The 16,502-nt window shown below is 37.8% G+C and overlaps 1 protein-coding gene across 1 annotated transcript in view; it reads left to right on the plus strand.

Moving 5' to 3' along the window:
- The window catches only part of NCKAP5 (NCK associated protein 5), a 1,132,898-nt gene that overhangs the window by 806,681 nt on the left and 309,715 nt on the right, over positions 1-16,502 (plus strand). Inside the window, 1 exon segment of the mRNA XM_043991612.1 lies at positions 16,023-16,172. Within this exon segment, the coding sequence (XP_043847547.1) occupies positions 16,023-16,172 (150 nt within the window).

Here is a 16,502-nt window from a genome sequence, read left to right on the forward strand (position 1 = left end):
CTTTTTCTTTGCAACATCTATATTAAGCTTTACTTCTTGTCTTTTTAATAAACATATTTTTTAAATATAGAAAATTATTTTTCACTTATGTACTACTCTGATCCTTCCAACATTTGTTGTTGTTGTTGTTGTTCAGTCATTTCAGTCATTTCTACCACTCCGTGATTCCTTTGGGGGTTTTCTTGACATAGATACTTGAGTGATTTGCCTTTTCCTTCTCCAGCTCAGTTTATAGATAATGAGAAAACTGAGTCAAATAAAATGAAGTGACTTTCCCAGGATCACTCAGCCAATAAGTATCGGAAGCTAGATTTGAACCCAGAAAAATGGGTCGTCTTCACCTCAGGCCTATTGCTCTACCTTCTGTGCCTATTTATAATTACTTTGCATTTTTTTCTATTTTCCCTTTTAAAAAACCATTTAGTAACTTTTAATCATAATAACCATAAATGTTACAATAGCTTCATGTTCTCTTACAAGGGAAAACATGACACTAATATTATCTTATCAACTATGTCACCAGGAACTATTTAGTGAATCTGAATATGTATGTATATGGAATTATGGAAGGCTACAAAGCTACAAAGGGATGTGACATGGTCTGATCTTGATTCACTTAGAGACTAGTTGGAGAAATACAGCATCTACTACCTAAAAAATTAAATGCAAATTTCTTAGCAAGATCTTCAAAATTCAAAACATTTTTTCCCATCTTACCTTTGCAGGCCCATGTTATAATATTCCCCTTCATGCAGTCTTTGTTCAGTCTAACTTGACTACTTTGTTGTTCTGTCATCCAGTTGTATCTCAGCTTTTCATGACAAAGATACTGGAATAGTTGGCCACTTCCCGTTTTATTGTCCAGTGAATTAAGGCAAACAGAGGTTCAGTGACTTGCCCAGAATCACACAGATTGGAACTCAGGTCTTCTTGACTCCAGGTCCAGCACTCTATGTACCCTCTCACTTCTGTACCTTCCTGTGACCATGCTGATGCCTTGGAAGCACTTTTCTTATACCTCTTTCTCTTTCTCAGAGGCACAACTCAGGTGTCACCTCCTCCAGGAAAACATCCCCAATGTCAACAGCAAAAAGGAATGTCTCCTCCCTTCAGTTCTCTAATATCACTCTGCCTAAATGTCTTTGCCACTTATCACATCATGTCTCATACCATATTTTTTGTGTGCATGAAATCACCCACCACCCTTAGCTACTGAAAGCTATCTGAAGGCAAGGATACTAATTGTTCATCTTACTCTCCCGAGCTTGTAGCACAGTCTCTTGAACAAAGTAAGCACTTAATAAGTGTTTGTTAAATGAAAATGACTACAAAGATAGACTTGGTGACTACTAGATGAAATTGAGTGAAATGAGCCTAAAAATTTACACTGATTTTGGGCTGTTTATTAAAAAAGAAATCTCTGCACTGTATGCACAGTGAAGGCTCAATAACTATGTGTTAACTGTGAACTGGAAGAGTTTCTTCCACAGAGATCAAATTGCATTACATTTCGAATAAGCCAAGAATTCTTCCCTGACAGAAAAAAAAAAGTCCCCTCATGCTAAGTATTGGGCTCCCCAAATAAGCAGATTTTGTTCCCCATAAGCACTGTAGCTTAAGGCTTTGTCATAACCAAGCAAGTCTGCCATGGTTAGCAGCCATATAATATACATAACACTTAAGAAGTCACTTGTCAATTCATTCATCAACACCCTTTGCCCAGTATATCTGTGCTAGCCGTACTCTGCAATGCTCTCAAATTCCTATGATTTCTTTTAGAAATGGCAAAAGTACCTTAAATTCATTTCTATTTCATGGGGGATTTGATGCAATAGACTATGCTTAGAAGTCAGACTTGTGGGAGTTTGAATGATTAACCCTTGAGACTTCCCGATAATGATCAAATCCTCATTTATCTATTTCTCTTCAGACATAGGTTTTATTGGAAAAGCCATTAGAGATATAAAATATATGCTGTATTTTCTATCCTAATCTTAGCTGGCCAGTCACCTGGAGCATACATTTAATTAGGATTAGGGTTCAGTTGTTCACAGAACTTCATTTCACAGTATAGTTTCCCTTTATGTAAAGTGCCTTTAGAATTGAACGTTTTCAAAGGAAATAAATGCTGCTGATAGATGGAACAGGCAATAAAAGCTTCGTCTGAAAATTTATTAATGTAACTCTGCAGAGCTGTTCAATATGGAAGATAGCCTGCGATATTTAGGAGTGTTTTGAGTGAAGAATAATGTGTAGTAGATTTGGATTGATATGCCAGTGGTCATGGGTTCATATTAGAGACATAAAGAAAACACTTTTTCCCCCTCTTATCCATCACACACGTTTAATCTAGGAGATTTTACTGTATGCTTAGTTCACTTTGTAAGTCAAATCCAGAGATGAAAAAGGGGAGTTTTATATGTTTTGCCTGACAGTAGTAATGTTAGAATCTGAACAAATTGGGATGTTCTTTTAAAATGCTCTGATTTATCGAACTCTTCTTTTCCCCCTTCAAAATTTAGTATGCTACTGCTGAACAAAAGCTGCCAGCTATCCTTGCAAACGTTGTTATGGTATTTGCTGAAGTGCTATCTAAAGTGACAATATATTCTGCACACCCTCCCCACCACAGGAAAATAAATGAGTAAATAAATCATGGAGGCAGCCGATGCCCAGTCAGTGGCTGTCAGGCAGTATACTGGCCTATAAGTTTACATCTAGCTTGGATTATTCTATGCCTTTCCATTGTGAACTAATTCATTTATTGGTAACAAGGTAAGTGGTAATGGTTTCTTAAGCCCATTTCAATGAGAGCTGTCAGGGTTTAACACTGATTTCTCCTACTACCACTCTCCCACCCCCATCCAAAACCCAAGTCAGTAGAAGAGAAGTCTTCCAGATTTTGGAGAATTGTTCCCAGTGGGCAAAGTTGATTGCTTGATGAAGTTCAGAGATTCCTAAATAGAGTTCATCATTAAGGTCAGAACCATTCATTCAGAGAGAGAGAGAGAGAGAGAGAGAGAGAGAGAGATATTGATATTGATGTCGATATCAATATTGATTGATTGATTTTTGGTACATTCTAGAAAACCCTTAGCAAACATCATTAGTGCTGCTACTGCTACCATCCCAGGTAGGTCCTATGGAATGGGACTTGTGATGTACTTCTGTTTTCATGTGTTTTCTTCCTGCAAAATATTGTACATTAAGTTTGATATCAGGCTTAAGAAGTAGATTTGTGGCAGATTTTCTGCATGATATTGGATAAATTTTATCTTTAGATTACTTCATTGAACTGTCTGTAAAATGGGCATAACTATTACCACAAACTCTTTTTGTGCATATTACTAGCCATATGTCATGATAGAATTATGGGCTTGGCATCAAAGTATTGGAGAGTTTTGCCAATTACAACACATGTGACCTTTGGCAAGTCACTTAATCATTCTAGGCCCAAGCTTATTCATCCACAAAAATAAAGGTAATTGGTATGAGAACTCGTAAGGTTCCCCAGCTATGAAACTCTGCTCCTATGACAAAAAAGGTGTTTGCATTAAAAAGCAATGAAGGAGGGGCAGCTAGGTGGCGCAGTGGATAGAGCACCGGCCCTGGAGTCTGGAGTAACTGAGTTCAAATCAGGCCTCAGACACTTAACACTTACTAGCTGTGTGACCCTGGACAAGTCACTTAAGCCCAATTGCCTCACTTTAAAAAAAAAGTAATGAAGGGAAGGACATCTAGGTGGTATAGTGGATAGAGCACCAGCCCTGGATTCAGGAGGACTTGAGTTCAAATGAAGCCTCAGACACTTGACATTTACTAGCTGTGTGACCCTGGGCAAGTCACTTAACCCTCATTGCCTGGCCAAAAAAAAAAAAAAAAAAGTAATGAAGGGTGGTGGAACCAAGATGGCTGAAGAAAGGTACTAAAGGCTCAGACTTCCTGACACAATTTCTCCAAAAAAACCAAACACAAAAACACAAAAACAACTCCAACACAGCCAGAAAACAATTCCTGGAGCAGCAGAACCCACAAAAAGATGGCTGAGATTCTTTTCCAGCCAAAGACACCTTGCAAGTTCAGCAGAAGGGAGAGTCAGACTGGGAGTGGAGGTCCACTCCCAGATCCAGCCACTGTCAGGCTGTGCCAGAGAACCCTACCCCCAAGCCTCTGAATCAGGTGCAGTCCCAGCATCTTCTGGAACTAAGCTCATGGTCTGGTGAAGAGGGCTAAATGGCTGGCCAGGTGGGAGTCTACAGGGGTGTATGCAAGAGCCATACCTCACCCAGCAGGGAACCAAGAAGAAACCTTGAGTAGTGGCAGCCCAGATAAGGGAGGGATGCAGGCTCATCAGTGCTAACAACCACAGCACTTAAAGGTTTGCTGCCTGGTTGATTGGCAAGCTGACCTGGAGTTATCTACTGACCAGAGAAAGGGTCAGGCAAATGAAGAAACTGCCCCTCATTAAATCATAACACCTGGCACCCCCTGAAGCTTGAGACAGTATATCCTGGAAGCAGGACCCCACACTAAGAAGGAATTAAAAATCTTTATTTTTTTTTGGTGAGGCAATTGGGGTTAAGTGACTTGTCCAGGGTCACACAGCTAGTAAGTGTCAAGTGTCTGAGGTTAGATTTGAACTCAGGTCCTCCTGAATCCAAGGCCAGTGCTATATCCACTGTGCCACCTAGTTGCCCTGAGTTAAAAATCAAGAGAAAGAAAGGCAAGATGAGCATGCAGAGACAGTTGCAAACCATAGAAAGCTTTTTTTTTTCTTTTAGTGACCAGGAATATTGAGGTGAACCCTCAGAAGAGGATAGCAACAACAGGGCCCCTACATCTAAATCTTCCAAGAAAAATATGAATTGTTCTTAGGCCATAGAGTCACTCAAAAAGGACTTTGAAGATAAAGTCAGAGAGGTAGAGGAAAAAATGGAAAGAGAAATGAGGGTGAAGCAGGAAAGACATTAGAAAACAAAGCCAACAGATTATAAAGTCAAATGCAAAAGCTCTCTGAATAAAATAACTGCCTAAGAATTAGGATTGAACAAATGGAAGCTAGTGACTTTATGAGAAACCAAGACACAATAAAGCAAATCAAAATGAATAAAAAATAAGGGCAATGTGAAATATCTTTTTGGAAAAATTGATTACCTGGAAAATATTGGACTAGCCACAAACCATGATCAAGGAAAGAGCTTAGACATCATCTTCTAAGAAATTGTCAGGGAAAATTGCCCTCGTATTCTAGAAGCAGATGGTAAAATAGAGATTGAAAGAATACACTGATCACCTCCTGAAATAGATCCCAAAAGGAAAACTTCCAGGAATTTTATAACTAAATTCCAGAGCCCAGGTCATAGAGAAAAAATTGCAAGCAGCCATAAAGATATAATTCAAATACTGTGGAGTCATGGTAAGGATAGCACAGGATCTAGCAGCTTCTACATTAAAGTATTGGAGGACATGGAATATGATATTCTGGAGGTCAAAGTAATTGGGTTTACAACCAAAAATCACCTACCCAACAAAATTAAGTATAATATTTCAGGGGAAAATGGGACTTCAATGAAAAAGAGGACTTTCAGGAATTCATGATGAAAACACCTGAACTGAATAGAAAATTTGGCTTTCAAATGCAAGACCCTAGAGAAGCATAAAAAGATAAACCGGAGGGGGCAGCTAGGTGGTGTAGTGGATAAAACACTGGCCCTGGATTCAGGAGGACCTGAGTTCAAACCTCAACTCAGACACTTGACACTTACTAGCTGTGTGACCCTGGGCAAGTCACTTAATGCCCATTGCCACACCCAAAAAAAATTAAAAAAAAAGATAAACAGGAAAAAGAAATCATGAGAAATGTTAAAAGGTTAAACTGTTTACATTCCTACATGGGAAGATGATATGTTTAACTCATAAGAGCCTTCTGAGTATTAGGGCAGATGATAGAAATCAATTTAGATAGAGGGCACAAGGAGGAATTGATTATGAAGGGATGATACATGTAAAACATTTATTTTTTTGGTTCTTTTTAAAAATTTTTTTTGGGGGGAGTCAGACTTAATGAGTGTCTTGTGTCCAAGGTTGAATTTGGGCTGGGGTCCTCCTGGGTCCAGGTTGGGTGTTTTGTCCACTGTTTCACCTAGCTGCCCCATGATAACATATTTGGGGTAAAATTGAGGGGGGAGAGGAATACACTGGGGGAGGGAATAGGGGAGTGACAAAATGGGGTGAAATCTCACATGAAAGAAACAGGAAAGGGTACATGGAGTCGGGGGAGGGGGAGATGGGGAGGTAGAGGTGTGGGGAAATGAAGGAGCCTTATACACATCAGAATTAGCTCAAAGACCTTAATCTCATCAGAATTAGCTCAAGGAGGGAATAACACATCAAATTAGGTGGAATAATCTATCTAACCCTACAGAAAAGTAGGAAGGGATAAGGAAGAAAGGGTGAAAGAAGGGAGGGCAGTGTGTGGGAAAGGTCAGTCAGAAGCAAAACACTTTTGAGGAAGAATAGGGAAAAAGAAGGTAAAAATAGAGTAAATATCATAGGAAGGGAATAAGATAGAGGGAAACAGTTATGATCATTGATTATAATTGCAAAACATATGCTAGGCTATTGTGAAGAAAAGTCTTTGTCAAGTTTAAGGTGCTATATAAAAGTTATGATGAACAGGATGCTATCAGAAAAACCTGGAAAGACCTACATGAACTGAAGCAGAGTGAAATGTATTGTATACAAAATAACAACAATAGTGTAAGATGATCTGCTGTGAAGGGAAGTGGTTATTTTCAGCAATGCAGTGATCCAATATAACTCTGAAGGACTTATGAAAATTGAAATCCATTTACAGAGAAAGAACTAATGGTATCTGAAAACAGATTGAAGCATAATTTTTTTGGTAGTTCCTTAATCTGAAGTTTGTTTTTGTCTATTTCATTTCACAACCTGGCTAATGTGGACATGTTTTGCATGTCTACTCTTGTATAACCTATATTGAATTGCTTGAGTTCTTGGTGGAGGGGTGGTGGGGAGGGAGGGAGGAAGAGAAATTGGAACACAAAGTTTGAAAGCATTGATGTTAAAATTTGTTTTTACATGTAATTTGGAAAATATAATTCTAAACAGGAAAAAAATTAATGAAAGGGGTAAAATGTAATATTAGTTACCATGTCACCACCATTCTCATATTTGTTTACACTCAGGGCTGACACCAAGGAAAATCAGATTTCATGTGCAATTTGGTCACTAGGATGGGTTTTGAATTTTTTAAGTAAATACACTCAGAGGATGCAGGTAGGAAGCAGCATTTTGTGATAATATTACTAGATAGTGGGTTGAGTAACTTGGATTCTAGTCCTAGTTTTGTCACTTCCTTGTACCATCTTTGACAAACCAATTATAATTTTGGAGAATCATTTTCCTCACCTATAAAATGAGCTTAGGTGGGGTGTGGGAAAACTATGTGAATTAGATGACCTATAAGGTATATATTCCAGCAATAACATGCTGTCATTCTGTGATTTAGGTAAACTTGTGTACATAATATCCAAAAGAAAGGTCTTTGTTTAATTCATGCTTAATTCTATTGCTTTTAGATATTTTACAGACAGAAAATGACATTTGTAAAATGAATGGGTAGACTAAATGGCTTCTCAGGTCAAATTCAACCCTAAAATTCTATGAGTCTCTGACAATACAGAATGAAGGAGAAGAGATTTAGTGAGGAGAAATAAAATCAGGCTTTGGGGGAAACAGGCAAGAACCATAAATTTGAGGTAGGCTTCTCCTGGAGTAAAAGATGTTATCAAGGAATTTTATCATGGAGAAGTTGGGATAAAAGGAGAATAGCCAGGGTGCTCTGCTGGTACCCTGAGACAGCAAGGAAAGCCTCCAACCAAGCACATTGGGTGTAAACCTCTCCCCTCTCTGGTGGCATTTATATGTGGACATGTACAAGAGTTAAGAGTTACCTATTATGGACATATGCATAGCTGTTGATCCTTGTTATTGGATGGAACTTAAAAATCAATAAATTCACAAATTCAGCTTAGACAGCAAGCACTTCTTTAATATTTCTTTTATAGAAGCTAAATGTGTTCTTGTTCCCTAGAATAGCTAGGTTAGGGCTAAGTAAACCTCCTTTTGTTAGCTTTTCACTGACTTATGAGTTCCTCATTTTGTCCCAACATCAAATCTGAACTAAGAGAATGCTGGTACTATGCCTGTCCCAAAGATCTTAACTCATTAGTGGATTTCTCCCAATTGCTGGCATTCAGGCAAAGGCTATACATCCATTTGTCAGGTATGTTATAGCAGGAATTCTTTTCTAGGAATGAATTGGAATGACTACTGAAGTCTCTTCCAACTCCATATCACCCTGCTAACTTAGCCTGGAAATTAGTTGGCCCTAACACAAGTAAAAATGACTCTGGGTAACATATGTGAATGATTCTTTGCTCTACATGGTGTGACATACCATACTTTCTCCTCATACAATGAATACTACCTGGTTAGCAATCAAGAAATCTGTTGGCTAACCTGAGGTTCCTTATCTATCTGCCAACTATTGTCACTGAACTATTGTAATCCATTGCTGCCTGTTGATTGATGATTGATACTACTTTACATAGACCTGATGGTGCCAGGGTAGTTGAGAACAAAAGATGAGCCCCACCCCCAACCCCATTAATAAATGAATTATTATCCAACTTACCACTTAGAGGAACTCATAGCTTTGAGGCTTGCATTACGTACCAACAAGAAAAACAAAACAAAACAAAACATTGATTTAAACTCTGAATGCTGAGTTCCTAAATCTTTAGTTTCCTGAGCAGGAGCTGATATTTGTTGAAGCCAACAAACTTGTGGTCTGAACTGTGTATGAAATATGAAGGGAGTGAAAGTTGTTAGTGTGGTAGCCTTACTTTTATTCAATTCTATGCTGATTAAAGTACATAACAATGAAACCAGGTCATCCCTAGAATCAACTTACACTTGAACACTTGGAGGTAACCACGAGTGGACTGGACCTGACTTAATTTTCTTAATTTATTTTTTTCCCTTAGGAGTATATGTTTAGTATATATCTTGCTTGGAATTAATCATGTATTTCTGGTTATGTTTTTGTGTGAATGAGTGCCCACTATCTAGGTAATTAATTACCATAGGAACTAAAAATTGTGATTTAGTTTCTGATTAAAGAGTAACATAAGTGATTGGATAGAATACATATATTGGAATTATAAAGCTAATCTTATCATGCTTATTATGAGTATATAAATATATGTGCACATAAATTCAACAATTATGCTTTCTAAAGTATAAATCATTATTTGCCTAGAGAGACCATTCACATATTTTTTCCTCCATTCACCCTGTTCCCTCTCTTTTGTCTCTCTATGCCTGTTCCTTCCCTCATTTATTTTATCTCTTTATTGCCCTCCCTTTCACACTAAATATATACCTTATTTTTGGTTTTGGTTTGTTTTTTAAAATTTTTTTTTTAGTGAGGCAATTGGGGTTAAGTGACTTGCCCAGGGTCACACAACTAGTAAGTGTTAAGTGTCTGAGGCCAGATTTGAACTCAGGTACTCCTGACTCCAGGGCCAGTGCTCTATCCATTGTGACACCTAGCTGCCCCTAAATATATACTTTAAATCTTGCTTCTAACCACTATTCGTCATTCAGCCATTCACCTGAAAAGGTGAGCAGAAGGACAAGAGGTTAAAAAGACACATAATCTCTTCATTTCTTTTCTTTATGGACCACATAGAATGGAACCTGGGGCAGTGCATTCACAAAGTTTTATGACTAGTTCTTGAACAATATGAAACTACATGTTTCATATAATTTCTTGAGCTTTATCCATGTCTGATGGTTTTTTAGATGTGGCTGAAAATTGCCACAGAATATCATAATTGTGATGTATAAGTTTTCAACCTTCTCTTCATGTGCTCTTAAGCATATCCCTTTTCAATTCTGGGTGACCATTCTCCTTCACTTCCCCCTTCCTTTTGGCCAATACTATAATATAGTGGAAATATAGCCCAACTTGAAGTCAGGAAGACCTCAGTTAGAATCCTACCTTAGATAATTCCTATGTCTGTGATTCTAGCCAAGTCACTAAACCTACAGGTTTAGGGGTTTCAGTTTCCTCACCTGTAAAATGAATGGATTTTACTTAATGAAATAAAAAACTTTCCTAGCTGTAAATCTATGATGGCATGATCTTTGCTTGCTTCTTTCCTTTTAATTTCAAATATGCTTGCTTCTTTCCTTTTAATTTCAAATATGCATGCTTCTCCTCTCTTGGAAACAGAAACATTCAGTTGCTGCTACTGCTTTCTCTAATTACCTTATGTTTGTCTCCTTTTCACTTCTAAGCTTTGAAAATGAACTTCTTCCATTTTCTTCACCTTTTCCCTCTTTACTCCTTAGCAATCTGGATTCCATTCACATCATTATCTCCATTGAAATGGCTTTCTTGAAGGTCATTAGCAAATTGCTTCAAGCCAAAGTTTATATTCTGCTCTCTTCATGCCTCTTGACCTCTATGTAGCAGCTGGCATGCTTTCTTGATTCTTTCTCCCTTCCTTTGCTTTCCAGGGTACTCTTTCCACTTCTATTGTATTCCTTCATTCTTTTTTTCTCATACCCCTTAATCATGAACATTCCTGAAAAAAATCATTCCTTAATAACTCGCAAAAAAATCCATATATTTTTTCTCATGTCTTCAACTATTACCACTATGCTGGGGACACCCTAGTCTATGTCTTTGATATGTCAATAAAGTGTCATATATGAAAATAACTACAGATATTTATAGCCATTGTTGTTTAGATATGTTGATATAATTCAACATGTAGAAATCCAAACTGAGTGTCTCCTCTTGCTTCTCTCCCCAAACCCCCGAAAACTTTGCACTGGCCCAGCCATTTGTATCTATCATCATTCTGCCCACCCAGATTCAAAACCCAGAATTCATCTTTGGTTTATTCAATCAATTAACAAACAAATTATTAGGCAACTGGTATGTTCCAGGTACTGTGCTTAGGTGATGGGTGTACAGAGCCAAAAAATTCAAACTCTTATTTTCTTTACAACTCTATCCCTTTCTATCCAATCTCCAAGTTCTATTGATTATTCCTTCAAAAGCCTCCTATATCCATTCTATCATCTTTCTAATTCCATGATCCTAGTCTGGGTTCTCATGACCTCATGCCTGAATTACTGCACTATGTCATCTTCCTGAATACAGGTTCTCCTCTTTCCAATCTATTCTACACACTGTGTTTGGATTAACCTTCCTTCAAGTAACATTTCTTTCTTTCTGGGACGGCTAGGTGGTGCAGTGGATAAAGCACCAGCCCTGGATTCAGGAGTACCTGAATTCAAATCGGCCTCAGACACTTGACACTTACTAGCTGTGGGACCCTGGGCAAGTCACTTAACCCCCATTGCCATGCAAAACAACAACAACAAAAAACAAACAAACACATTTCTTTCTTTCTAAGACCTTCAGGGATCCCTACTTCATCAAGTATAAATTTCTTTGCTTGGATTTGAAATCCTCCTTAAGCTAGTTCCACTCCATATGCCACTCTTCTCAGTATTTCCCTAAATGTGCCTACCACCCTAGCTGTATTGGCTTCCTCACTGATAATGACACCAGTATTTATTTCTGTTTCTTACCTTGCTTGTGCCATCCTCATCTTCTGGTATTCCCTTTTTCTCTTCAATCTTTCAAACCCTTTCAGTCTTTTGTTGTTTGTTTGTTTTGTGGGGCAATGAGGGTTAAGTGACTTGTCCAAGGTCACACAGCTAGTGTCAAGTGTCTGAGGTCATATTTAAACTCAGGACTTCCTGAATCCAGGGCCTGTGCTTTATCCACTGTGCCACCTAGCTGCCCCTAAAACCCTATCAGTCTTACAAGGATCTACCTAAGTTCCATATCTTCCACACAACAGTCTGTCTGACTACAGGAACCCTCATAATTCTCCTTTTCTTTGGAATTGTGTTCAGTTCCAAGAACCATGGTTTAAGAAAGACATTGTTAAATTAAAAACTGTCAAGATGAGGTATAATAGGATCATAGAGTGAGAACTGGAAGTCAAGGACCTCAAATATATTCTATGTAAAGATTTGTTCAGGAAACTAGAAGAGCCTTATGGACATACCCCTTGAATATTTGAAGGTCCACCATTTGGAGAAGTAAATAATCTGTTTGAGTCCATAGTGCAAAACAAAAAGAAAGTGGTTAGAATTTGAAGAGTCAAATTTGGCTTAAATTTAAGAAGAACTTCATGATATTCAGAACTGTCTAAAAATGGAACAGATTGTATCAACAGTTAATGGATTCCCCCTCACTGGAAATCTTTAAGCAGAAGATGGGAGATTAGCACCTGTTAAGTATATTGAAGTTGTGTGAGATGATTATGGATTTGAGTCAGATTAAACTCTGAGGATGGCGTCTAGAAGATACCCAGCCCTGCCCCAGTATAATTAGTTTAAAAGTTTATTGCTTGTCAAATTCTCACTGTCTCCTTTAAGTTTTATTGCCAATTAATAGTATTTTTACTTCTGTTCAGTCTCCCCACTTGTCAGCTACATATTAGTTTTGTCTGGAATCCATCATGTGTCAGAACCCCAGTCCCTGTTGAGTGGATCGGAGAGTTTGCCCACCAATTCAATACTCAGGACTCAAGAAGAAAGGACAGGGCTCGGCACAGGATGCGGCAATTAAGTTGAGACCAGATGTTAAGTGACATGTCTCTTTTTCTCAGAGCAGAATCCCCTTGACCCTAGGGTCCCAACAATGGATTATTATTTTATTCTTTATTCTATTTCTTTGATTTCCCAACATAGCTGAAGATAAATTCTAACCCTGTCATCCTTCTAAAATTAACATGACTACAAAACAATGCTGAAACACCTGAGTGACTCTTCCTGTTATTCAAGTTGAATATCTTTAGAGATAGGGGCTGGGAGAGGGGAGTCAGTGGGAACTGTGAGATCTGAAACATCTGACTGTCACTCCCCCATTCCCTCTTCCTTTGATTTGACCTTGTTCCCCCTCCCCTTTTTCCCCTTGGTCCTGGAACACGTATGCATGTCTCCATACATTGATCATGAGCTAAACATGCACCCTGGGTGAGACAGGATTGGATGTTAGATTGTGAGCTTGCCCTAGTGTGCGTGGGGACTTCCCCTATAAAAGGTCAAGGCATGTATTAGCTATTGCGACAGACATTGAGTTTGCCCATTCCCGTGGGAATTTAATAAATCTGTCTCTGCTTGACTTGGTGGTCTCCTCAAGTTATTTGGGTAAACTGAGGCAGTTTGCCCCAAACAAAGTGGAGTCTTCTTTTTTAGATATGAATGTGCTAGGAGGTTCCTGAAGCCCTTTCCAACTCTCATCTTTCATGATTATAAGACTCCTACAGCATTTATGCCCTATAGTCCTTGTCCCAATTCTAAATGCACATAAAACCCATACATTCAAAAATCTTAATGCCTTATTTACTCATTGGAACTTCCCTCTCTTAGTTCTTCCCAGAGATTTAAATATATATATGCATATATATATGCATATATATTATTTATTTTGTTAAATATTTCCCTATTACATTTTTAAAATTAATATTCATTTTTTAAAAAAAAATTGAGTTCTATATTCTTTCCTTTCCTCTTGCTTCCCTCTCATCCCTTGAGAAAGCAAGCAATGTGTTTATACATATGAGATCATGCAAAACATCTTTCCATATTAGCCATGTTGTGAAAGAAAACACATGCAAATAAATAAGAAAATAAAGTAGAAAAATCATGCTTCAATATGCACTCAGAGTTCATCAGTTTCCTCTCTCTCTTTGGAAATATGTAACATTTTTCATCCTTGTTCCTTTAGAATTGTCTTGGATCTTTATCTTGATCAGAATAACCAAGTTTTTCACAATTGATCATCCTTATAATATTTCTGCTACTACGTACAACATTCACCTGGTTGCATGCACTTTACTTTATATCTTAAGATTTCTTAGGTTTTTCTGAAATCATCTTGCTCATCATGTCTTAAAGAACAATGGTATTCCATCAAAATCATATACCACAACTTAATCAGCCCAATTGATGAGCATTCCCTCAATTTCCAATTCTTTGCCACCACAAAAAGAGCTGTTACAATAATATGACTAGGTGGCAATAACTTAAGGCCCTGTAGATAGAGCCCGGGTGTGTACAAGAGGGATGAGAAGTCATAGTAGAATGGATATCTCTATGACTCTTTTTTCCTCTGGAAATTAGCAGCTCTCTTTAGCCTCCAGAGGGCTGTCAGAGATGGGGTGAGAAGAAAACACCCAGCAGAGATGGAAGACTGAATAACAACATTTTATGGCCACCCCAGGGCTATATGAGAAATGTTGGAGTATTGAAAAAGCTCAAAAGTGGAGGTGGGGAGCAGGGTTCAGAACTGCTCTGCTGAGCTGAAGGAGCTAATTGGTTTCAGTCTTCACAGAAGCCTGAAATCACCATAGTTCCAATCTTTCATGATATTACATTTTCCCACAAATTAATTAAATGGTTGGTTGTCCACTGACTTTAATGATCCCACTTTGAGGAGCTGGGCTGTTCAAAAATCAAAGCTTTGGTGCGGATTTTTTTTTTTTATTATTTCCTTTACAGTTTAGTGCACAGCTCAAGGGTAAGCTCCAGTGTGTGGATAAAAGTGGATTAACTGCATGACACCACCTGAGGCTTTTGCTAACCAAGTCACTTCTCCATCTGGGGAGCAGACACCTGCATTAAAAGGTGGTGACCCACAAGCTTTCCCTGTCGGGGGGATCAAATGAGATACCAATTGTGTTTGCTAATAATGTAAGTGACATTGAAAATATTTCCAGTCAAATCTGGCTTCTAGTGGACTAAAGTATATGTAGGTTGCAAAATGATATAAGATCTTCATTTCGAGGTTCTTGTCTCTCAAACTAGGTTGCAATTCTCTTTATTCTCTCTCACCTCCACTAATATGGTGCCAAATCTTGCTTCTCCCTTTGTCAGATCTCTCGCGTATGTCCCCTTCATTCTTCTGATACAACATCTACCCTGGTGCAGGTTCTCATCATCTCACAACTACACTATTACAATATCCTTCTGGTTGGGATCCTTGCCTCAAGTCTCTTCTAGTGCATCTTCCTCTTAGCTATTAAAATAATTAAAATGGTCTTCCTAAAGTCCATATCTGACTTTGTTACTTCACTACTCAACAAACTCCCCAAACTCCCTAATACCTCAAAAATGAAAAATAAAATCCTGTTTCCTTTTAAGGCCTTTTACAACCTTATCATTGCCTACATTTCCATCTTCTTCTGCTTTACTCCCTACTACATACTTTGTAATCCAGAACATTGGCCTTCCTTCTTTTCTTCCCACATGATCCTTAAATTAAGACTTGGTGCTTTCTTACTTGACAACCTCTATTTCTATGATGCTTACACTCTTCCTCTTTGTTTCCTAATCTCTCTGCTTTCCTTCCCTATTCACATCAAATGCAGCCTTATTGAAGAGAACGTTACTGTCCCCATTACAAAAGGGCTATTGCTTTCCTTCTAAGATTACCTTCAGTTTGTCATAGATGGATGGATGGATGGATGGATAGATAGATAGAGGTAGATCTATCTCTATAGATCTATCTAATTTATATATGTATCTGTCATCTATTTGTCTATAACAAACTGAAGGTAATCTTAGAAGGAAGGCAATAGCCCTTTGGTGATGGGGACAGTAACGTTCTTTTGAATAAGGCTCCATTTGATATGAGTAGTAAAGGAAGCCAGTGAGATTAGGAAACAGATAGATAGATATAGGTAAATCTATCTATAGATCTATATATCTATCTAGATCTATCTACTTCTATCTAAATAGCCCTTAGCAGTACCCATCACAAAACAAAATCTATCTTCCTCTATCTATATACCAGTACCTATCAAAAAACAAGGACTTAATATTGATTTTTGTTGTTTTAGGAAAAACTGTCAGAGGAAGAAAGGAAGCACAAAGAAACTTTGGAAGATCTACACATGGTTGTAGATGAAGATTCAAGGAGTGAAAGTAGCAGCACAGATGAAGGGAAAGAAAAAACCAAATTGCTGTTAGAAAGATTAAAAGCTCTAGAGGTAAGGAATAAAACAACTTTACACATAAAAAGGACTCTACTTCTTTTGTTGGCACTGAATTGTAGTGAGTTGTAAATCTTCCCTTTCTCATTCGCACAGATTCATGTTAAATACTATTTCCCATCATGATTCATTTGTTGAAGGTGAGGAAAAGAAGTTAAATTTTCCTACAACTGAAAGGGCCCTTTTAATATAAAAAAATCCATTTTTTAAAGAGCATGTATTAAATAATTTTCATTTACTTAAAGGTTTCTTAGATCATTTATTACTTGGGCTAGAAAATGATGATGCTTTTGACAATTTCAAATTGCTAAATTTCTAGTTGTTAAA

The sequence above is a fragment of the Dromiciops gliroides genome, chromosome 3, assembly GCF_019393635.1.
Source record: "Dromiciops gliroides isolate mDroGli1 chromosome 3, mDroGli1.pri, whole genome shotgun sequence".
NCBI classification, from domain to species: Eukaryota; Metazoa; Chordata; class Mammalia; order Microbiotheria; family Microbiotheriidae; genus Dromiciops; species Dromiciops gliroides.